Source organism: Malaclemys terrapin, chromosome 2 (assembly GCF_027887155.1).
Source record: "Malaclemys terrapin pileata isolate rMalTer1 chromosome 2, rMalTer1.hap1, whole genome shotgun sequence".
Lineage (NCBI taxonomy): Eukaryota > Metazoa > Chordata > Testudines > Emydidae > Malaclemys > Malaclemys terrapin.
The window spans coordinates 271,784,184-271,809,761 of NC_071506.1; the positions used below are offsets into that span (position 1 = coordinate 271,784,184).

General features: G+C 42.1%; 1 protein-coding gene across 2 annotated transcripts in view; it reads left to right on the forward strand.

Moving 5' to 3' along the window:
• RHEB (Ras homolog, mTORC1 binding) overlaps window positions 1-25,578 on the forward strand; it is a 60,312-nt gene that overhangs the window by 32,264 nt on the left and 2,470 nt on the right. Inside the window, exons 4-7 of one of the 2 annotated variants that reach the window (XM_054021193.1) lie at window positions 7,196-7,278; window positions 11,868-11,924; window positions 12,029-12,076; window positions 14,006-14,087. In XM_054021193.1, the coding sequence (XP_053877168.1) occupies window positions 7,196-7,278; window positions 11,868-11,924; window positions 12,029-12,076; window positions 14,006-14,087 (270 nt within the window). The remainder of the gene's footprint in view (window positions 1-7,195; window positions 7,279-11,867; window positions 11,925-12,028; window positions 12,077-14,005; window positions 14,088-25,578) is intronic. The other variant, XM_054021194.1, reaches the window with a different exon arrangement.

Below are 25,578 nucleotides of genomic sequence, written 5' to 3' on the forward strand. Positions count from 1 at the left end.
CTGTAGTGGTGTTGGTTTTTTGTTTGTTTTTAAACTAGTGTTTTGGAAAGTGACTTTGGCTACATCAAACATAAAGAAATAAGGTTACGTCGATGAGTTATAGTAAAATTTAATGTGTCTTTTAATGTAATGTGCTAATAATGCCTCTTAGCATTCTTGTTTGCGTTCATTTAATACAGAAGGGCTAATCTGATAGAACCTGTTATTGCAGACTCCAAGAACCAACTGCCATAGGCTATGCATAACCAAAATGAAGGTGGGCGTGATTTTATTTGTAACCTGTGGTGGTGATCACTGACATTCATATTTGTGATGCTCATGAATGAATGTCTAGTGGGCATAGACCAATATGCTGGATCCTGCAATTAAAGTAGGCTTCTACATTTTGTTAAATCCCAGAGAGTAGGTGGGTTGCTTGTGCACACGGTCTCAGAGATGCAGGGAATGTTCCAGGAGGTTTTGAACATAAATGGTCTATGGCACAGTCATTTGCCCTGATGATGTTAGGGACTCTGCAAAATTTAGTTTCCATAAAGAAATGCTCAAGCATGTGTGTATGCATGATTCTCATTTAATCCCATGGCCTTGTGTATACATATACATGATTTTGTATTTTTAAGGATTTAAATTCAGGGCAAGATTACGGAGAGTCTGCCTTTTTGCCTTTTTATTGTGTGACATCTCCACTATAGGCACTAATATCACTCACTCATAGTTCTGTCACTCCTATGTGTGGTAAGGTTTCACTGCAACATGAGCAGTGTTACACAATTTCTTCATCAAGAAATAGCTCCCAATGGTAAGTGTGTGTCTCTAGAACCAGTCCCTGTGCAGCACAAAGGGAAGGGGTTTTATTCAAGGTACTTCCTGGTGCCAAAACAGAGTTGAGGTTGGAGACCCATCCTAGACTTGAGGCTACTTACTCAACACCTATATGAAGGCACAGAAATTCAAAATGGTGATGTTTGCAGTGATTCCATAATTAGAGCAAGGAGATTGATTCTCAGCCCTTGACCTTCAAGATGCATATTGCCACCTCGCTACCCACCCACCCCACAAACGATTCCTCAGTTTTATTGTTAGCCATGACCACTTTCAATACAGAGTGCTCCCCTTCAGCCTATCATCCAGACTGAGGGCCTTTTCGAAGGTCGTCTGTGGTAGCAGTGAAGCGCTGCAGGAAGGGTATCTTCGCTTCCCCTTACCTGGATGACTGGGTGCTGAAAGGCCATTTCTTGGAACTGTCTCAGGCAACTTCTGAGGCCATAGACCCCTTCCTTGAATAGGAACTGAACATACAAAAAAACTATCTTGACCCCTGTGGAAAACTTAGAGTTCATAAGGGCACATCTTGATCCAGTGACAGCAAGACCCTACCTTCCTCTGCACAGGTTTGTGGCTCTTTCCAACATAGCAAAAACAATACAGCTCAGCCCCCAAGCCCTGGTCAGGAACTGCATTCAATTACTGGGACAAATGGCAACCACTACCTTTGTTACAGAACGTGCCAGGCTTTGAATGCCATGCCTTCAAGGGTGGCTTAGAAAGGTCTGTTCACCCACCAGACAGTCTAAATATACTTCTCATAACTACCTTCATAAAACAATGCCTTGACTAGAAAGACCATCACAGCATGTGCAGAGCAGTTCCATTTACATGTCTTCACCCAACTGTCATAACGACAAATGCCTCTCTGCTAGGGTGGGAGCACATTTAGACACGTGATCAGGGTAGGTGGTTGTCACAAGAGACAGTGCTACACATCAGTCTCCTGGAACTCAAGAGCAGTCAGATATGCCTGTCTCCAATTCCTACCACTAATCAGGGGCAAACACATAAAGATCATGACAGACAATATATCCTGCATGTTTTACATCAACTGCTCAAGAGGAGCAAGATCTCCTTCCCTCTGCACTGAGGCTGTCAGGCTTTGGGACTGGTGCATACAACCAGATCACCATCATAGTGATTTCCCAGGGATTCAGAATGTGACTGCAGATGCACTCAGCAGACACTTCTTCCAAGACCACAAGTGGGAAATAGACCCCAACATATTACACCACATATTCCGTCAATAGGGCACCCCTCAGACTTATTTGCCACAGAGTCAAACAAGAAATGCACCCACTTTAGGTCAGTGGGCGGACTGGATCACCATTCCTTGAGGGTTGCTTTTCACCTTCATTGGTCATCAACCCTACTGTATGCATTCCTACCAACTCCCTTGATAGGCAAAGCTATGCTCAAAATAAAGACCGAGCCAGAGTCATTCTAAGAGTTCCAACGTGGTCCAGGCAAATGCGGTTTCCTTACCTGATACAGTTGTTTGCTCTCAGATTACTCTCCATGCTGCTCCCAATCTCTCCCAAGAGGGCAGGAAGATGAAGCATCATGAGATTGGGATGAAACATTTAGAGCATAGTTGGTCGATGGCTCACAGTATTAGAGACAGCCTGCTCAAAGACTTAGAGTACTATTACACAGCAAGAAACCATCTATTTGTTACCCATAGTCTCAAAAATGGAAACAATTTGTCAGCTGGTATGACTGTAGACAGATTCCACCAATGACCATGTCACTTCCAGGTATACTGGAATGTGCCCTAACTCTGAAAACATCGGGTCTATCAATTGAGCTCTATACAGGTCCACCTGGCAACCATCATGGCTTTCCATCCCCAATAAAGGTTTATTCTATCTTTGCCTATCTGACCACAGTGATTTCTTAGAGGACTGGGAAACCAATCCAACATCCTGCTCCAATATGGGACCTTAATCTGGTCCTCAAATGCCTCACAGGACTGCCCTTTGAGTCTTTGGCTACCTATTCACTGCTCCATTTGTCAGTGAAAACAGCATTCCTGATAGCCATTACATAAGCGCGACACATTGAGAAATAGAGGCCCAGATATCATGCGCCCTGCCCCCCCCCCCCCCCCCAGTGTGCTTTAAGGATAAGGTCATGTGGCCCCACCCCAAATTCTTACCTAAGGTTTTTTCCGAGTTGCATCTCAATCAGCCCATTCACATGGCTGGCTTCCACCCCAAAGCGGATTTACATCGCCAGGATGCACTGTTGCATGCCCAGGATGTCAGGAGAGCTCTGGCCTTCTATCTAGACAGAACAAAGACCATCAGAGACTGACAAGTTAATCGTTCACTAGCAGATAGGTTAAAAGGGTCGGCAGTCTCTCACCAGAGATTTTCCAAGTGGCTATCAGGCTGCATTAACTCTTGTTACCAGTCTTGCAACATTCAACCACATTTGGTTATAAGCATCCATTCTACAAGGGTTTATTGCCACTTCTAGGGCCTTTCTCAAAAATGTGCCGATTACGGAAATCTGTAAAGCTGCTAGTTGGGAATCTATATTTATAAACAAGCTAGGGAAATACAACCTAGATGGAGCTACTAAAATTGGGTGCATACCTGGTTGGGAAAACTGTTCCCAGAGAATAATTATCAGGTTCATAGTCCAGCTGAAAGAGTATATCAAGTGGGGTCCTGCAGGGATCAGTTCTGGGTCTGGTTCTGTTCAATATTGTCATCAATGATTTAAATAATGGCAAAGAGAGTACACTTATAAAATTTCTGAATACCAAGCTGAGCGCATTTGCAAGTGCTTTGGAGGGTAGGATTAAAATTCAAAATGATCTGGACAACTGAAGAAATGGTCTGAAGTAAATAGGATGAAAATCAATAAGGACAAATGCAAAGTACTCCACTTAGGAAGGAACAATCAGTTGCACACGTACAAAATGGGAAATGACTGCCTAGGAAGGAGTACTGTGGAAAGGGATCTGGGGGTCATAGTGGACCAGAAACTAAATATGAATCAACAGTGTAGCGCTGCTGCAAAAAAAGCAAACATCATTCTGGGATGTATTAGCAGCAGTTATAAGTAAGACATGAGAAGTAATTCTTCCGCTCTACTCCGTGCTGATTAGGTCTCAACTGGAGTATTGTGTCCAGTTCTGGGTGACACATTTCAGGAAAGATGTGGACAAATTGGAGAAAGTCCAGAAAAGAGTAACAAAAATGATGAAAGGTCTAGAAAACATGACCTATGAGGGAAGATTGAAAAAAATATTAGGTTTGTTTAGCCTAGAAAAGGGAAGACTGAGAGGGGACACAAGTTTTCAAGTACATAAAAGGTTGTTACAAGGAGGAGGGAAAATAATTGTTCTTAACCTTTGAGGATAGGATAAGAAGCAATGGGCTTAAATTGCAGCAAGGGAGTTTTAGGTTGGACATTAGGAAAATCTTTCTGTCAGAGTGGTTAAGCACTGAAATAAATTTCCTAGGGAGGTTGTAGAATCTCTGTCTAACCTACTCTTAAAAAATCTCCAGTGATGAACCCCTATCAGGTATGGTATAGATCAGTGGTTCTCAACCCATGAACTGCTTGTGGCCCAATCAGCACTCAGCTGCAGCCCATGTGACACCCTCAGGGCCATACAGGTATGTATATTGTGTGGATGCAGCGCACATAACTCATGGAGAGCTGCATGTGGCCCACAATGGTAAATAGGTAGTGAACCACTGATCTAGATAATATTTAGTCCTGCCTTGCGTGGAGGGACTGGACTAAGACTTCTCAAGGTCTCTTCCAGTCCTATGACTCATGATTCTATGTATACATTCACCAAACACTATGCAATAACTCATGACTCTGCCTTTGATACTGTGTTTGGATCAGCTATGCTTTCCTTTCTACTGGACTTGACTCCGAAACCCCCTCCACCCTTAGAGGCAGTACTCGGTAGTCACCTTGAGTGGAGCACCGATAGGAACGCTACTGGAAGAAGAAATAGTTACTCACCCTGTGCAGTAACTGTGGTTCTTTAAGATGTGTCCCTATGAATGCTCCTCTACCCATCCTCCCCCTCTGCTTCAGAGTTCTCTGCCATGGGACTTTGCGGTAGAGAAGGAACTGAGGGGAGTACTCCCGCACAGTACAACATAACAGCTCAGGGCATGAGACTGACTAACATGCACATGCGGGCTGAACAGACACTGCTATGAGAAATCGCCAATCCAAGGTGCAGGGAGTGTTAGTGCACCTAGAGTGTAGCACCCATAGGGAGACACATCTCAAAGAACCACAGTTACTGCACGAGGTGAGTAACTTTCTTTTGGTGCTAATATTTTTGAGTTCCATGCTATGCTGGCCAAATGGCGCTTCCTCACACCTTGCTGTCTTTGGTGTGGTGTTGAACTGTATAATGCAGGCTAATGGACCAAACATCATGATTTTTGGTCATTTGTGTCAGGAGCTGGGTAGCTACCTTTCCTTTTCTTGCAAATTGTAATGTTCGCTGAAATCAGAACCCCGCCTTCCCAAGAACTTTAATTCAGTCTAAAAAGAATACCATAACTCAATCAATTCCCCAGCCAGCACAACCTTAAACAGAGTTCGTTCTCAAGGTTGAGGTTCAATTTCAGTATCACACAGTTGAAACTAATTCTTAATTAAAATAGCATTGTCTCATTAGTGGTTATTTTTAAATCTTTCCCATGGATTCTTTGTTTTTTGTTGGCTTCAGTGGATTGGAGGGGAGAGATCTTGTGGGTAGATGTTGAAAAACATTGTAAATGCATTAGAACAAGCTTTGCTCAGTGTGGTTTACTTTCCCAATAGACCCTGGGAGCTGCTTAAATGGATACATATAACATACCAAAGATTATAGGAATAACTACTTTTGGCGTATAGTGGTTTGTGTGAATCTCTAATTACTGGGCCACATTATGTTGTTGGCAAACTTCTTAAATGTTAACTGTATAATTCCAACATAAGAATGGCCATATTGGGTCAGATCAAAGGTCCATCCAGCCCAGTATGCTGTCTGCCAACAGTGGCCAATGCCAAGTGCCCCAGAGAGAGTGAACCTAACAGGTAATGATCAAGTGATCTCTCTCTCTCCTGCCATTCATCTCCACTCTGACAGAAGCTAGGGACACCATTCCTTACCCATCCTGGATAATAGCCATTAATGGACTTCACATTCCAAAAATCATTTCTAACAAGCAAATAAAAGCCAAGCAGACAGTTGTGAAAGTATGAATTAGAAAGGGTTTAGATAACAACTATCTCAGTACAGCACAGGATTTGATACTGAAACCTGTAAAGCTGGAGGGAGTGAAGTGATGGGTTGATGGGAGTACTGTGAAAACAAGAGCCTTGGTTAAGAGGTTCTAGAGGCTGGGGGACAGGTGATAATTGTTACCAAAGCTATTCCAATTGATAGAAATCCTGTGGAATGCCAAGTACAGTCTAATGCTTAGTTTGCACATCCACCATCTGTTTCTTGCACATGGTATAAAAGTGATCCAAGTCATTTACTTTAGTCAGTAACCAAGTTGCACACCTATCTGATATTCGAGCAGTAGTGGGGCTTTGCCGCACATTAGAGCTGAATATGAAGCACAAGAGAAGACCAGTTCTGTCTAGCTTCACCTTGCTAGAAAGTTGTGAAGGTTGGGGAGGACTAGATAGGGGCCTTTCCCACTTGCTCATTAGGGAAGGGGGAAGGAAGGTTCTCCTGCGTAATATAGGCTGGTGACATGTGAAAGTGAACAGTTTGAGCAATTGGATTGACTGACAAGAGATGAAGTGGTCTCAAACAAACTAAACTTTTTAAGTCTAGCATCAGAACAAAATCTATATAGAATCTAGAGGTGGTCAAAATGTTTCCAAGATGTCTATTTTTTAGAAATGTTGAGTGGGGGGGTGGGGAGGTAGGGAAAATACATGAAACTAAGCATCTTGATATCAAAGCATTCCATTCTGACACTTCTTGGAGTAAAATGTTTTGATAGTAATGAATTATCTTAAATTTGTTTCTTATACTGTAAAATAAATCTTAATTTCATTTTGTGGGAAATTTTGAAATTCTTTGTTTTTATTTAGCATATATTGTGTGTGTGTGGGGGGGGAAAATCTACAGCTTCTTATCCCTAGCTTGCTTGACTTTTTCTGAACATCCCTATGTAATCCTTAAGGAACAGGCAGCCTCCACCATGATGGCTGCCATGGAGTCTGATTTACCTGTGTTGACATTGTTTTAAATCTTTACAAATGCAATTCATGTCTTATAAATACAGTCAGTGTTTAAAACTGCTGGTGATCTACTGTCACTAAGATTCTGACTCTTGTGGCAATAACCATTTTTTAAAATATAATTTTCCTTCCACAGGATGAATACTCCATATTTCCTCAGACATACTCCATAGACATTAATGGCTACATTCTCGTTTATTCAGTCACATCAATAAAAAGGTAATAGAGTTCTTCTGTGTATATATTATGAGTAAGCTACTGATCTGAGATTCATGTGGCTTCAATCCCTGGCTCTGCCACAGACTCCCTGTATGCCCTCACAATTCTTTAATCTCTGCCTCCATTTCCCATCAGTAAAATGGGAATAACAATTCTCCTCACAATAGCATTTGATAATCTTTACTGTACCTAAGCAGCTTGCAAACTACAGTGGTTGGGGGCAAGTAAAGATAGAATCCATATTCAAGTGTATTGGTTATGAACTTTGAGTAAAAAGATGATCAAGTGTAAGTATTCCTAGTGCTCCTCATTGTGGTATGTGAGTACAAAGAGGCATAAATAAACTGAATCATGACCTAGAATAGTAATGGCACTACACATTTTCTGACTTTTCTCCTTGGGTCAGAAATCCCGTGAACATAAGAACCATATGGCTGGTTCTCTTTCCTCTTAGCCGTATAAACTTACGCTGTGTCTACCCTACAGCTTATTTTGGCATAGCTTGTCATTCATTGGGGTGAATAAATCTTCCCACGCTCCCCAAGCAATGTAAGTTACTTCGACATAAACGCCAGTGTTGACAGCACTACGTCAGTGGGAGAGCTGCTCCTGTCGACATAGTTACCGCTGCTCGCAGGGGCTGGAGTAAGTAAGCTGATGGGAGAGCGCTCTCCTGTCTGCTTAAAGTGTCCATTAGCAGTGACACAGCTGCAAGCTCTGTAGGGTAGCTGTAGCCTTGCACTCAAATAGAGCTGATTCTTCTTTGTGGGATTTTTCTGCCTTGCCCACCTGTCCAGTTGACTGGTAGAAATTGCCTGTTCAGTGCTATGAGCTTCTGGGCAATTGACAATGTGTATGAATTTGGCTTGCAGGCTGCTTTTTTTATTTGCAGTATTGAAGGGCATGTCTTACTGTAAAATAGTTTCTCAGAATAGCTATTCAGATTTCAGAGTTTGAATTAAGGTCCTTTTTGGCTTGAGGGCCTGGCTTTCTTCTAGGTAATCTCTCTACTGGTAAGAAGCACATTAACCTCTTTATTAGGCTTTTGTACAGTCATTGGCATCCTATTCTATTAATCCCCTTCCTTTTTTGGACCCCTACGTTGTCTTATTTCTATAAATTTGGTGGTTTTAGCGGCAGGATTTCTTCTTAAAGTTACCAGGTACAGCATCTGCATATCAGTAAAAGAGGAAGTTAGCAATGTAAAAATAGTAGCTTCCTTATGTAAGCTACTAAATAAGTAAAATTTAAACCTTCAAGGTGTGTGTGTGTTTTTTTTGTTTTTTTTTTTTTTTAAACAGAAGGTCCTGAGTGACTTCTCTTCCTGTTCAGCACATAGGGACACTTTGAAAGACAACAGTTGCTTGCATTCTTGACCAGTACTGGAGTGTCTAGTATGTTTGTCCTAATCTGAACTCTGCTGGGCTGCTCAAATGCCCTTATGGTTGCTCATTATGTTAATAGATAAAGTATATGCTGAGTAGCTTTGTCAGATCTACCTAATGAAACAAATTAACATTCTGTAGTATTGAGGAATAATGTTAAAGGGAGCATATGTTTTAGACAGCTGCTTCTGTCGCTATTTACAGAATCTTTCACAGTAACAGGTGATGAAGGTAAGAATTGAGTCTTAAGACAGTGAAATAATTATCAAGCACCCCCATGTACAAACTCTCTAACAACACAAACTTGGTGTTAGCATTCTCTCCTTCTGGGGGAGGCACTCTGGCTTAATTTCAAGACAATACTTGAAAACCTGGGGATTTATGGGACATGGAGTCTCCCATCTTCTTGGTCACTAGTTCAGATCTGGGCTTAGCTAGTAATATGGTGCTAAGTAAAATGGGTTGGTGGTCTCAATCTCAGCCCACTTCAAAGGGACAATTGCCTGCATCTGCGACAGTGTACTGAAGATGTAAAGTTCCCTTATTTGTAGTTTCACCTAGAGACACGGATAGAATAGCAATAGAGGCTGAAGCTTTGCTGCCAGAGTTACTACCTTTCAACCAGAGTTGAGGCATGTTGATGACCTGGAAGCTTCCATGGATTGTCCTATACCTGATTGGTAATAACTAGAGGATTTAATTCTTTTAACTCTGGCTCCAGTTCTTTATTATGTAGTGCTGCAAAGTCAAGCAGTCAGATGAAAAATAGAAGTTTGTCCTCCTGACAACTGTTGGGATGCCACTGTGGAAGAGTCAAATTCTAGTGTAAGCTTAGCAAAGAACTGCAGAATGTATTCAGACTGCCCTGGGTCTATACCTACAAGTTCTTTTCTAGGTTTTTTTTTAATGGCTTTTTATTTACTGCTTGGCTCTTAAAGTAGAAATCTACTTGAATTGTAAGGTGTCACATCCTGTTCTACTACTTAGAGAGTCTGGATGCAGGACAGAACATATCCTGTAACACCGCACCCTGATTGCCTAAGTACTCTGGAAAGCCAAAGAGGCTTTGATTTATCTTCTGCTTGCTTGCTGGTTGCTACTCCAGTCTGACACAAGTTTGCCAGTGTTGCTCTTGGTTCATATAGCTAGGTCACTGGCTATATATTGACATAGGATCTGAACATTTGAATACTGATACGGTAGGGTACTTGTTTCTTTCCATGCGTTTGTTGTAGGTCTTTTTGGAAAATCCATTCTTAAAAAAAAATCTCTTCTATTTTGAGTGACTTGAGTGCAGTGTCTGTCAAATGGAAATCCATAAAAACGCTCCCGAAGAAGCAAACAATGCCCTACTTCTCTAACCTGGTCTTAACTTGCTCACAATCAAGGTTATTGAAGGTTTCTCGTTCTGATTTACTTAAATTCCTAATTTGTATCACAAAGTAGGTTCCATTACTTTGTATCATGTGTCGTCTTTTGCTGGTGGTCCCTGCTTTCTTGGATTGTCTTTCTTCTAGTGAGCAATAACATGCATTATAAACCCAGTTTATACTTCCTTAATGAATCCTTAGTTACTGTCAGCCTGCAGAGAATAAATTGTGGCCCTACAGTTACCTTGTCTTTTAATTTAAAACTTAGTTAATTCCACTTGCTAATGTAGGAAATCCGTTCACAAGGTAGTAAAGATGAAGTGATGTGAAACATCAGTGTAATGCTACCTTGTTTTGGGTTTATTGGAAATTGTTTGGTCCATTATAACAATCATTAGAGTTTACTGTCTCTGTGTATTTCTATGTTTTGTATTTTCATTGGCTCTTGCCATCTCCTTCCCAAGTTTCTACAGGCTGGCTTAAGACTGTACTGGTTTAGGCAGGAGAGTGCATACCTAACTGTGGGCCAGATTCTACAGTCAGGCTGACCTATAGTCTGCCTGTGGTCAGCTGTTGGACAAAAGAGGCAAAGATGGCTTTAGGCTACTTTTATGGACCCTGATTCTTGACTAGTTTGACACCAAGCTGGTTTCCTTAGATCAGTCTTGTACAGGGAGGTATTCAAGGCATCTATCTTTGTGGCATGTATTCAGTGCAAATCTGTGCTTGAAGAATCAGGCCCTTGGAATTTGAGCTCTGATTAAAATGCCATGTAAATGAGCACACTACTTATGGCAATAAAGTTTTGAAAGTCAGAATCTACCTTGCCTACCCTACAAATAATTTTTAATGGCAATATTTGTGTCCAGTCCAGATTTATACATGGTGTCCCTGTTTATAATCAAAGTTGTCTGTCAAACTCTCGAATAGCTCAGTTACTCCAAATGTAATAAAATGGTTGCCATTGCACGTCACTGGCTTCATTTGTTTACAACTTGCTTATTCTGCATGGTACTAAATATCCAATACCCATTAAGCTAGCTGGGTTTGAGGCTTCTTGGCACCTCACAGTATTGCTTCTGGCCTTAGTCACTCAAGTCTTCATGTACAGACTCTGTATTAGCACCCATAATTGTAGTATCTGAACAAGCAATGTTTCTCATACCACCTGACAACTCAGTTTGTGTTTCTCTTGACTTGGAAAATCACAGTTTAGGCTTTTTCTTCATTTTCAAGTGTATAAATTCTGAATGAAATCACTTGCATTCTATTTTAAATTTGAAATTGAGTATTGTTCCAATTTAAAAAATAGAAAGTACTGTGAATTTCAGCAAAGCAATACATGCTTAGTAATTCTATTGCACCTTCCCTCTTAGTGCTTGTTTGTTTTTTGAAGCTGTACTTTTAATTTAACCTTCTTACCCAGACTCCCTACATTTGTGCAGCTAAATCTTATTACACATTCTGCCTAAAGTGTACCTACAATCCAAGCAGATGCATCAAACATCCAAATAATGCTTAAAGCATGACTTTCCCCGTCTTGATTCATACACTTGCAGTGCCCTTTATCAAAAGGGGAACCAAGTATATTGGGCAGGAATATCTTGGCCTATGTAAGAATATTGTTAGATGGTATAGTGTTTTATGGAGTTCTGGCCCAATTGCCTCTTGTATAGGAGTCAATAACACATTTACAGCATCTCAGTTGTTTTGCATCTAAAGTGAGAATAAAGCTTAAACTCAAACAGTCTACAGGTGGAATTAATTGCTTGTGTATTGGGTATTAAGGCTAAACATCAGAGTGCATGTGTGATTTCATCCCTTTATTTTGCAGTTTTGAAGTGATTAAAGTTATCCATGGCAAGTTATTGGATATGGTGGGAAAAGTCCAGTAAGTAGTAACACTTTCATCTCATTTCATTGCAGGTATATTACTAGTACTTTGTTCAATATACTATAACAACTGTTCTAAAAGTGGTTCATTTTTTTTCACAGAATACCTATTATGTTGGTTGGAAACAAAAAAGACCTGCATATGGAACGGTATGTACTGTAAATACATTTTTCAGAAAAATATTGTAAGATACCATAACACTTAGAATCATAGAATCATAGAATATCAGAGTTGGAAGGGACCTCAAGAGGTCATCTAGTCCAACCCCCTGCTCAAAGCAGGACCAATTTCCAGCTAAATCATCCCAGCCAGGGCTTTGTCAAGCCGGGCCTTAAAAACCTCCAAGGAAGGAGACTCCACCACCTCCCTAGGTAACGCATTCCAGTGTTTCACCACCCTCCTAGTGAAATAGTTTTTCCTGATATCCAACCTGGACCTCCCCCACTGCAACTTGAGACCATTGCTCCTTGTTCTGTCATCTGCCACCACTGAGAACATCCGAACTCCATCCTGTTTGGAACCCCCCTTCAGGTAGTTGAAGGCTGCTATCAAATCCCCCCTCATTCTTCTCTTCTGGAGACTAAACAATCCCAGTTCTCTCAGCCTCTCCTCATAAGTCATGTGCTCCAGACCCCTAATCATTTTTGTTGCCCTCCGCTGGACTCTTTCCAATTTTTCCACATCCTTCTTGTAGTGTGGGGCCCAAAACTGGACACAGTATTCCAGATGAGGCCTCACCAATGTCGAATAAAGGGGAACGATCACGTTCCTCGATCTGCTGGCAATGCCCCTACTTATACAGCCCAAAATGCCGTTAGCCTTCTTGGCAACAAGAGCACACTGTTGACTCATATCCAGCTTCTCGTCCACTGTGACCCCTAGGTCCTTTTCAGCAGAACTGCTACCTAGCCATTCGGTCCCTAGTCTGTAGCAGTGCATGGGATTCTTCCGTCCTAAGTGCAGGACTCTGCACTTGTCCTTGTTGAACCTCATCAGGTTTTTTTCTGCTCAATCCTCTAATTTGTCTAGGTCCCTCTGTATCCGATCCCTACCCTCTAGTGTATCTACCACGCCTCCTAGTTTAGTGTCATCTGCAAACTTGCTGAGAGTGCAGTCCACACCATCCTCCAGATCATTAATAAAGATATTAAACAAAACCGGCCCCAGGACCGACCCTTGGGGCACTCCACTTGAAACCGGCTGCCAACTAGACATGGAGCCATTGATCACTACCCGTTGAGCCCGACGATCTAGCCAGCTTTCTATCCACCTTACAGTCCATTCATCCAGCCCATACTTCTTTAACTTGCTGGCAAGAATACTGTGGGAGACAGTATCAAAAGCTTTGCTAAAGTCAAGAAATAACACATCCACTGCTTTCCCCTCATCCACAGAGCCAGTTATCTCATCATAGAAGGCAATTAGGTTAGTCAGGCACGACTTCCCCTTCGTGAATCCATGCTGACTGTTCCTGATCACTTTCCTCTCCTCTAAATGTTTCATAATTGATTCCTTGAGGACCTTGTCTGTTGCAACATCACTTGTAACAACTTGTCTGTTGCAACATCACTTGTAACAATTTCAATGAAATTTTCTTCTTGGGAACTAAATTATAGGTATGTAATTTTCCATAGCTAAAAAGTTAGCATAAGCTAACCTAATTCTATATTAAACTAAGTTATCATAACTAAGGTACTGTGGACTTGAGAATGGAACTGAGAGCCAGGAACTACTGAATTCTAATCCTGACTCTCACTCTGGGGCAAGTCACTTAACCTCTTTCATCTACAAAATGGAGTAGTTGCATGTTTACTTCATAGGAATGTTGTGACAATAATTTTAAAGCACTATATAAAATGGAGGTATTGTAAAATATAGTAAAAATGGAAAGTAAGTATTGCAAGACCCAAATTTTACTTTGAAATGTTTATACTGCATGTGACGCAGTTTAATACTTCATAGAACATGAAGTGCTGCAGGGAAGTAACTGCAGTTGCGCGGCAAATGCTCTAACTTCTCCACAAGCCATCAAACATTTTCTTTGCTGTAATAATTTATACTGTCTTCTATTTGGTCAGGGTGATCAGCTATGAAGAAGGGAAAGCTTTAGCAGAATCCTGGAATGCAGCTTTCTTGGAATCCTCTGCTAAAGAAAATCAGGTAACCAATTAACATCCACTTTGATACGCTGCAATTTAAATAGTGGGATTCGGTATCAAAGGATCTTTAAATGTCTCCACATGTACCTCATCGCAAAGGGGAGAACTAAAAATATGCTGTATAGCTGTGTATTGGCAACAGAAAGTGAACTGATTGCAATGAAGTCCATGTGTGCAAGCTTGTCCAGATATTTCACTGAGAATTGTAGATGAAGTCAGGTTGCTGAAAGGAGAAGTATGGGACGAAAGGTGTAACTTAATTATACGTGTATTTGGTTGTGGTGCTAAAATGGAAAGTTTTAGATTCAGTGTCAACTCTCTCACCTTAAGCTGAAGTGGTAATGGCTCGATCTGTATCGGGACCTTCAAAAATAGAGAATTTAATTGCTGAATCTTTAGCAGGAACATATCACTACAAGGATGAAAAGATAGCATTGTGGGTAGGGCACTAGCCAGCCCTTAGATTTGGGTTCTTTTCCAGGCTTTGCCAGTGTGTTTCTATTCCCTCTGAAATAGGAGTAATGTTTCCCTGCCTCATAATCATAAATAAATCATAAATCTTGTAGTGATGTGGGTTGTGTTGATGGATGGATGGCCACAATCTGACCAAATTATAACCAGGAAACATTGTAAGTGTTAACACTTACAGTTTCTAAATGGTGACAAAACTAGCAGATTTAATTTCATTCTGACCTAACACTAATCCTTTTTGGTGTAATAGGTTCCTCATTTACTCCTGGAATATGTTCCAGTATTTCATAGAAATGTAGAGCTGAAAAGGGCAGTGAGTTCAAGTCCAGCCCCCTGCACTGAAACAGGACCAAGTAAACCTAGACCATCCCTGAACAGTTTGTCCATCCTGTTCTTAAAAACCTTGAATGATGGGGATTCCAGAACTTAACTACCCTTTATAGTTAGAAAGTTGTTTTTCCTAATATATAACCTACATCAGTGGTTCTCAACCAGGGGTCCGGGGGCCACTAGCGGGTTTCGGGGGGGGCCGCTAAGCCAACGTTACTCGCTGGAGCCCAGGGCAGAAAGCCGAAGCTCACCATACAGAACTGCAGCCCAGGACACCGAGCCCCACCACGCGGGCTGAAGCAACTTAGCTTTAGCAACAAAGCCTGAGCAACTTAGCTTTGTGATGCCCACTTTGTTGTGGGGCTCCAGGGGATTGCCCTGCTTGCTACCCCCTCATGCTGGCCCTGATTCTTGTATACAGGAAAACAGTTGTCGTGGTACAGCTGGGCTGTGGAGTTTTTATAGCATGTTGCGGGGGACCTCAGAAAGAAAAAGTTTGCTGCAGATTAAGCCAATCACTTGTCCTACCTTCATGGGAAACAGTTGATCACTTTATAACCTCCCTTAAGACATTTGAAGACTTATGAGGTCCCCTCCCCCTCAGTCTTTTTTCTTAAGATAAAAAACTGGGTACGCGTTTAATCTTTTTTCATAGGTCAGGTTTTCTAAACATTTCATCACTTTTGTGCTCTCCTCTGAGCTCTCCCCAATTTGTCTACATCTTTCTTAAAGGGTAGCACCCAGACCTGGACACTGTATTCCAGCTGAGGGCTCACCAGTGCCAACTAGAATGTGACCGTTCTCTCTTGTCTTACATGTGACACTTCTATTAATACACCCCAGAATATATCCGCCTTTTTTTTAAAACTACATCACATTGATTCAGATTTTGTTATCCACTGTAATCCCTAGATCCTTTTCAGCAGTACTTCCCCCATTTTGTAGTTCTGCATTTGATTTTTTTTCCTTCCTAAATGTACTACTTTGCACTTGTCTATTGAATTTCCTCTTATTGACTTCAAACCAATTCACTAACTTGTCAAGGTTGTTTTGAATTCTAATCCTGTCCTCCAAAGAGCTTGCAACCTCTCCCAGTTTAGTGGCATCCAAACTTTAAGCCTACTCTCCACTCCATTATCCAAGTCATTAATGAAAATATTCAGTAGTGACAGACACCTGTGGGACTTCCACTAGATATACCCTTCCAGTTAGATGAGGAGCCACTGATTAATACTCTGAGTGTGGTCTTTCAGCCAGTTGTGCACCCACCTTATAGTAATTTTATGTAGCCCATGCTTCCCTAATTTCATTATGAGAATATTTTGTGGGATTGTGTCAAAAGCCTTATTAAAGCCATATATCATGACCGCTGCTTCCTTCAATCCAACCAGGCCAGTAACCAAGTCAAAATCCATGCTAGCTATTCCTTATTAACCCTGTTATCCTCTAGGTGCTTACAAATTGATTGTTTAATAATTTGTTCTAGTATCTTTCCAGGTATTGAAGTTAGGCTGACTGGTCTATAATGTCCCAGTCTTTGTTCCCATTTTTAAAGATGGGTACTATGTTTGTCCTCTGGGACATCCCCCAGGAGTTCTCAAAGAGAATTGCTAATGATTCCAAGATTGCTTCAGCTAGAGCCTTAAGTACCCCGAGAGATGAATTTAATCAGCCCCAATAGTGTTGGAATACATCTAACTTATCTAAATATTCTTTAACCTGTTCTTTCCCTATTCTGTCTTGAGTTCCTTCCCCCTTTTTGTTGTTAATATCTATTCTGTTGAGTATCTAGTCACTATTAACCTTTTTAGGGAAGATTTAAGCAAAAAAGGCATTAAACAGCTCAGCCTTTTTGTTTTCATCTATTATTCACTCTCCTTCCCTGTTAAGTAGAGGACTTACATTTCCTTAGTCTGTCTCTTGCTCCTAAATGGTTTAAGGAACCTCTTATTGCCTTCTATGTCTCTTGCTAAGTGGAAGTCATTTTCTGCCTTCGCCTTTCTGATTTTGTCCCTTCATGCTTGTGCTGTTCTTTTGTATCCTTAGCAATTTACCCATGTTTCTGCTTTCTGTAGAATTCTTCTTGATTTTTCAGGTCATTGAGCTTATGATGGAGCCATGTTGATAGCTTGCAGTTGTGCCTTTAATATTTTTCTCCTTGGGAAACTGTCACCTTTCCTGAACTCCTTTTATCCTAGACTTTCTTCTCATGGGTCCTTACCTATCAGTTCCGAGTCTGTTAAACTCTGCTTTTTTGTGTGTGAAGTCCATTGTCCTTATTCTGCTGCTTCGTTTTCTTTAGAATCATAAAATTGATTATTTTGTGATCTTTCACCCAAGTTGCCTTCCTCTTCATATTTGAAACCAATACTCCCTGCTAGTTAGAATAAAGTCTAAAATGGCTGTCCTCCTGGTTTCTTCCATAAAGTGGAGGAAGTAAAGTTGTCCCAAATACGTTCCAAAAACTTAATGGAAATTTTGTGTTTTGCCATATTACTTTTCCAATAAATGTTTGGGTAGTTAGTCCCCAAGAATTACCAGGTCTTGTGGTTTTGGCTATTTCTGTTGCTTGTTCTAGAAATGCTTTATCTACCTTCTCTTCCTGATTTGGTGGTCTATAGTAGACCCCTACTGTGCAGTCACCCCTATGTTTTTTTTCCCCTTTTATCATTACCAGAGACTCATCTGCCTCTCACCTCCTTCTGGACTCAGAACAAGGTATATATTCTTGATGTATAATGCAACAGCACCCCCATTTTTTTCCCTGCCTGCTCTTCCTGAACAAGCATTACTTCTGTATACCAATATTCCAGTCAGGAGACTTAGCTGACCAAGTTTCTGATGCCAGTTGTCATAATTTAGCATATGTACTAATACTTCCAGATCTTCCTGTTTGTTCTTCATACTCCTTGCATTTGTGTATAGACACCTAAGTTGTCAATCAGATTCCCCCACTGATTTTCTTGTTCCTCCTATGACCCTATTGTAATTTTCCATGTCTGCTCCTTCACCCCAAAATCTAGACTTTTTTAAAGTCTCCTTTTTATGCTTACCTGTGAGTTTGTCACCTGCCCCCTTTAACCTAGTTTCAAATCCTCTTCACTAGGTTAGCAAGTTGGGGAAGAGCATCTTCATGCACTTTTTGATCAGGCTGATCTCATCTCTTCCCAGCAGCCCTCCTTCTCAGAACAGCACTCCGTTGTTGAGGAAGCCAAAGCCTTCCCATCAACACCATCTTGCCCAGCCATGCATTTATCTACTGGATGCGCTTGTCCCAATCTGGGCCCAACCCTCAACTGAGAGGATGGACAGTATCACAATCTGCACTCCCAACTCCATCACCCTCACTTCCAGAGCCCTTAGTCACTGCTGATCTTCTCTGGGTGATAAGCAGTAACATTTAATGCCCACATGGATGAGTCATAGATAGAGGTACCGATGAGCCTCACCAGCCTTTCTGTAATGTCCCTGATGTGGGCTTCAGGCAGGCAGTACACCTCTCGGGACATGAGGTCAGCAGATGGATGCCTCTGTCCCCTCAGAAGGGAAACCCTGACCATTGACACCCTACACCACTGCCTCTTGGGTGTGGTGGCTATGAGCCTGCCAGTCTTGGGGGCATATGTGGCTCCCCTTCAGCAATTGAGGTCTGCTTCTCACCTCCTGTTGCCATACAGCATACTGGGTCTTGACTTCTGTGGACTTGGAGCTGGGGTGGTGGGTGGAGCACTGTCTACTGCCCAAAGTGACCAGCAGCTACTCCTCCACATAGAGTAGCTGGTTCTTCTTCTTTCTTCTCTGGTGCTGCTGTAGTCCTCTGTCATTGGCTGGCATCCTCCATCTCAAATGTTGATGTGTGCCCTTGTGATCTTGGATGATGTAGAGAGGAGCCGCCACCACCACCTGCAACTCATATCTGCTTCCTGAGATTCCATCAACACACCTCTCACACCGGTGGTTCCCCCTGCCTGGCTTTCATTGGCAGGGATATGCAGGCTGCATTCCCAGCAGGTCAACACCAGGAGCCTCCAGGGTCAGGATGCCTCTCTCGTGCAGGCAGAAGAAAAGCTAGTGGTGATGTTGGTGATGTGCCATTTTCCTCCCATTGCAGGCTTTTCCTTCTGGAGTACCTGCAAATTGTGGGGGTGGGGAGGGAGCAATCCATCCTCATGGCTGCATATAGTGCTTAATCTATAATATTCCTTGACCTATTTCCTAGTTCATTTTAACCGGCTGTGGGTTTGAAGTACTAATAGGCTGTCTATACTCAAATATACTTTTTGCTTTGGTTGTAACAAGCTATGTTGCTAGTGAAACTTTTACCTTATGGAATCAAGGCTCATGATTAGGTCAGAAGAACAGTATCAGATTGGTTTGTGATGAAGAATAAGGCTCCAGGCTGACCCTTACGCTGGTGGAAAGTTCACTAGCACCTCTCTCTACCTAAAATTAGGAATCAACTCTGTATCTTTCCTGAAGTTCTTTGTGCAACCAAACAGACAATCCTGCAAGGTGGAACCTTGTTTCCTGGTAAAAATCATACGTCTCTTATTCTTTCATCCATGTAATTGCCAGAACTTGTGCTGCTGGCAGTGGACGGTCAAGAAAATCCAGTTTCCACAGGGCGAAAGAACATAAGAACGGCCATACTGGGTCAGAGCAAAGGTCCATCTGGCCCAGTATCCTGTCTTCCAACAGTGGCCCATGCTTTGGGCTTCAGAGGGAATAAACAGAACAGGTAATCAAGTGATCCATCCCCTGTCGCCCATTCCCAGCTTCTGGCAAACAGAGGCTAGGGACACCATCCCTGCCTATCTTGACTAATAGCCATTGATGGAGCTATCCTCCATAAACTTATCTAGTTCTTTGTTTTGAACCCTATTGTAGTCTTAGCCTTCACAACATCCTCTGGCAAGGAGTTCCACAGGTTGACTGTGTGTTGTGTGAAGAATTACTTCCTTTTGTTTTTGTTTTAAACCTGCTGCTATTTCATGTGGTTACTCCTAGTTCTTGAGTTATGAGAAGGAATAAAGAACACTGCCTTATTTACTTTCTCCACACCAGTCAAGAAAACTGATTGTACAAATCTTTCAAAATCTTCTGCAGAGCCAAAGGAAGTCATGATTTAATTTTTGTAGTACTTGAATTCTTGCCAAAATCTGAACCAAGTTTAATGCCACTCTTTGGTCTAGTTCCAGAGTAGTGCAAAAATATGAAGATTGTAAACATCCTGTGAAATCCTTCAGTGAGTAATAGACTTGCAGCTAAGTGGTTATATATGAATGCTCCACTCTAGAACAAATTCTTTAAGCTAAATCTGATTTAATTGCAGTCAACTTTTCTTAGTTGGACAATCTAGTTGGCATTCATTTTTTCCCCATTGCTAAATATAAATTTTTGTAACAGCTCACTAATACATATTGTGAACTTATTGATAACTTTCTGAAACTTGAAGTGACACTCTAGTTATGTAGCCTGCTTTTTATAAAGAAGTTAGTTTTTTCATAACACCTAGCACAGGGGTGGGCAAACTTTTTGAGCCGGGGGCCACATCTGAGTGGCTTTTGTATAGAGGGTTGGGGTGCAGGGTTTGGCAGGGGGTTGGGGAGTGCAGGGTGCAGCAGGAGGCTTGGCAGTGGGTTGGGGTGCAGGGGGGTGTGAGGTGCAGGCAGGGGGTTTAGGGCAGGGAGTGGGGTACAGGAGGGGTTCGGGCTCCGGCCCGGCGCCGCTTACCTCAAGCGGCTCCAGGGTGGCAGCGGCACACACTGGGGCCAGTGCAGGCTCCCTGCACCCTTGCCATGTCCCCGGCCCCACGCCGGTGCTGGAAGCGCTGCAGCCCCTGGGGGAGATGAGGGCAGAAGGATCCGCGTATGGTGCCCTTGCCGCACCTCCAGGTACCTCCCCTGAAGCTGCCATTGGCCGTGGTTCCCCGTTCCCGACCAATGGGAGCTGTGGGGGGCGTTGCCTGGAGCCAACACATGGAGTCCTCTGTCCCCCTGCCTGGGAGCTGCAAGGACGTGGTGCCGCGGGCTGATCCAAAGCCTTGAGGGGCCGGATCTGGCCGGCGGGCCGTAGTTTGCCCACCCCTGATCTAGCATATTAACTTGCTGTGCTAACATACAAAGTCTCATTAACTGACTGGCATGGGATTTGTTATGTTTCCATAATAAGTGTGTACTGTGTAATGCCTGGACATCAGAACTATTAGATTATATGCTGTCATCTGAAATATGTAGCAAACCTGTGCAGATTAGACTCTGCTTCAAAGCGTATGAAATACTGTGGGGAGGAACAGTAATTGTACGTCAGAAATGTATGAACTTCTCCACAAGCCTCCCAATTTATTTAGGAATCCTGCAAAAATTCTGTTTTTAATCAGTGCTTCCAAACTGCAGTGAGTACCTTACACTTAAGTTGGTACAAAAGATATTGCTACTGATAAAGGTTGCTGGACAAGATTTATATCAAGGATGACCTAGTAACCTTAACTGGAGATTTTAAATCATTGATATTGGCATAATATAATACAGGTTCTTAAACATGGGGTGTAAATGATCTCTTCTGATCCTCTGCCAGTCCAGATGCTTGAGTAATAGCGCCTTTCCCTCAGATGGAGAAAGTACACAACCATCTCGGAGAGGTCACTTGTTCTGTACAATATGCTTGGTAAATCCAATAGTTTTCAAGAAGCGGAGAGATCAGTACCTTTGCCAGCCAGTGAAGACTGAGCAGAGAAGGATCAGATTCCACAGATCTTTCTAAGACTGGCACTGACATTGTGTGGCTGCCTCTGGCTACAGCCAGAGAATTACTGTCTAGCATGCCAAGGGGCTCAAGTACTCCAAGGCCAAAGCTGGGACAGCCACCCTTGGTACCCTAGGCAGCTGCTGGGGATCTTGTGACTTGCACTCGTCAGGAAGGAAGGTAAAAGGTGGGAGATAGGGCTGCATCCATCCAAGACTCCCCTTAACTAAAGAGACCAGGCAGGGAGCCGGACAGAGAAGCATCCCTACAGACAGGAACATCCTACTGGTTCTGGAGATGCTTCGTCCTCCTCGGCGAGATCTCACACTGGCACCAAGGAACCTCCGGGATAGGGACCCCCTTTGAAGAGCCAAGATTGTCTTCCATGACTTTAAAGCCCCCTCCAGTTCAGAGGGCAGAAGCTTCCTCTAGCTTGGGAGCAAGGCTTGTTATTCTCCAGGTGGTAGCTGTTGTCTTGGGTGAACAAAGGGAGTGTCCTTTAGGAGCAAGAAGTCTGAGCACTTGCCCTCTGGTTAGATTCATAAATTTTCCAGCTGCTGTCTTCTGGCCATGATAATACCAGCACCCTGACTATTGTGACTGGACTATGACTATGCTCCACCCTCTCTTTATCCTCCTGCTTGCAGGAAAGCTAGCTTCCTGCTTAAAGAGGACTACCCAGATTCTATAAATCTGGAGTTGAAGTTCTTCCTTCTGACAACAAAAATTACTACACGATCCTGGGAAGGGGGACCAAAGCCCGAGCTGCTCCGCCCTGGATGGGGGGCCAAAGCCGAAGCCTGACCCCCCAGCCCCTGGGGGTGTGTGAAGCCAAAGCTTGAGAGCTTCCACCCTGGGTGCGTGGGGGCTGTAACCTGAGTGCTGAAGCCCTCAGGCTTTGGCCTCAGCCTTGGGCGGTGGGGCTCAGACTTTTAGCTTCAGCACCAGGCCCCAGCAAGTCTAACGCTGCTCTGGCGACCTCATTAAAACAGGGTTGCGACCCACAGTTTGAGAATCACTGGCTTAGATCATCACATCACAACATGGCCTTCACATCAGCCACTCAGTATTTTGCAGTGCTGAGGCTATTACAATCAATGCAAAGCTCTCCCATTTGGGCCACCAGGAACAACATCAAGAACACTGACCTAGCTTGCAGCAACCTTTGATAGAACACCAGGCAAAGGAAGCTATTGCTGCTGTAGATTTCTTTCTGGAGAGCCATAGCTGGGATCACAAACTGCAGTTTTTGTCTCCATCTCAACTGGTCTACTTAGGAGTCCAGTTCAAGACAGCAGTGGGCAGAAAAAGCATCTGAACTTGTAATTCCCTGCTGTAACTGTAGATAGCAAAATCTCGGATTGCTTATAGGTACTGGTTTCCATGGTGGCAAGCTTGGAGGTGGTTCCTTGAGTCCACTTCCACATGACCTCTGCACTTTGCTCTTGCTAGAAGCTAGAATCCAAGAACTCTGAAATGCATCTCCTGTTGCCAACTGTAGTCAGCGTGCTTCTAGGCTGGTGACTGCACAAGAGCCTGAAGAAGTCTGCCCTGGAGCGAAACACCAAGCTTGAAATACAATATAACAGATGTTACGTTGTGTCTGAAGTCCAGCTGCATTCCTGGCATATATGCATATCTTCTGTTCTCCGTCACATTCTAGGGCTTTCTTTCCTCCTCTTTTGGAAGATGTAAAATGCCCTTGTACCAAAACACATTAGGAGCTTATGGGGCTTAGCCCCATATGAATCTAGATCATGCTCCTGTGCTGTGAGGCATCCTATACAACTTCTTGAGGAGGACAATTTTTTGTAGCACAAAGGTAAGACCTGCACACTGAGTGTATTGACTGATCTATCTGTGCCAGGGAAAGGCAAATTGGTGTGTTTAATGGAACTACACGAGGTGTCCAGTAAACTCTTCTGTGGTAGCTTGTTTATGATTCTAAGTAGGCTTGTAAGGATTAGATTTTTATTGGTAAATGTCAGCAAACGTATATACACATTTCCATTGATAATCAAAACCCTACAAATAAGCAAAAATTAAAAACAAATGCTGCTTGGGAACTTTGATTTAAGAATATTTACTTTGTATATTTTGACATGTGGTGATGGTTTTAATGATTATAAATCCTTAACTTTTTGAATCACAATATTTACTATCACTAAATAATTGACAGGCCCTCCCATAATTTTATGCAACTGTGAAAACTTAAATGGATAAAAATAAAAATGCTTAAAAAATCTAAGTATATTTTAAAAATTATATTTATGCCAAGCCTACTCATAAGCACTCAAACTGTGGAGCCAAGCAAAACATTTCACTCAAACCGAAATGCAGAACAAGAGTTCAAATAACTATGCTTTTATGGTGTTCTTAGTAGTTTTCAGTTTCTATAATTAGGCCATATAATTGTTCCATGGTCAAGTGTATTAGTAGCAAAGGAAGAGCAAATAGACTTAAAGCCTCTAGTACTTTATGTAAGATTAGGTAGAAATACCTTTTTTATTTTAATTGTTTACAGATTTGATTCTACTCAGTTTGGATTTAATGCTAACTACTACCATTTGCTGTGCTGTCCTCAATTTGAAAAAACTAAACTGAAATCTAGAAATAAGCCAACATGGTCAAATGGCTGATCAGAGTTCAGTAATTCTGATCACCACTGCCATCAGTCATCAAACTATCAAAGACCGGATCTAAACGTAAGAGCACTTAGTCATATCTGTTTACTATGCTGGCAAGTGCTCCTAGTGTAGACCCAGCTTATGCTCTTGCCAGTACAGTTTATCCAGCCCCTGACAAAAGTTCATAGTGTAGACCTGACCAATTACGTTGAACAGCATCACAGTACCCCTGTGAGGTAGGGAAGTGGTTTCTAATGAAGAGTGTATTGTTCATGCAACAGTGGCACCTGTCTGTCTCATGACCTTGTTTTGCTGAAAAGATTTACCAGCTTGAAAATGTGTTCTTGATCTTTCTTTGTAGATCCATAAAGAATGTATGTAACTAAAACTTTTTAAATATCCCATCTTTTCTGTGAAATGTATTCACTGGCTACCTACATCTTGGTGAGTGGCCCAGACGAACAGTCTCTCTGAGAAATAACATATAGTCTCGTCTCAATTGACAGAATAAGTGCTCTTTTTTAAAAAATAGCTGTTTCCAGTCAGGAATGTAGAGAATAGTGTCTACTAGAGCCAAAATAAAATTTCAACTGTTTACATAACAGTTAAGTGTATTGTAGGTCAGACTAGATTTTTTTCCTTTGAGTTGTCACCCAAGAAAAATTTATCAGCAGAAAGTAGTTGATGGGATCTGTAATCCTGTCCAGAACTCTGCTAAAATCTAATTTGCACAGGAAGCGTATTGTGCAATTTGACTAATCAGCCACTTATATCAGTTTGCCTTTGGATTGCTTGGAAAATTGTATTGATGAATAGTATTTTAATGGTTCCTGAGATGGTACAGAACACATGGTACTAAATATGAGAGAGGCGATACATAGAATTCAGCCTGCTATGATCTTACTATAATTACTTTAAGATTGTGGGGCCATTTGAGTCCAGTGGAATTTATTTGGAAGTGAGCCAACTAAAAATTGTACCTTACTGGAGAAATAACTGCCAGGTCAGAACACATAGCGCAGGGAGCTTTTCAGCATGTTTATTTTAAACAAATTATAGTCTCTTGTACCAGCTTCTTCCAGTTCATACATTTGCTTGCATCTAACATGGAATATCTTTTTTCTTTTCAACACAAACTGAACTTGGTGCTCATGAAATTATAATAATGATGACACTTGGATAGACTAAAATTGATACACAGGGAGACATTAGCTTTTGACCAAACTTCCCTTAGTCAGAATACCAATGTCGGTCTTTAACTTGATCAAAGCTATTCTCAGAAACCCAAAATGAAGATGAGAACTTCAGCATCACTATTGG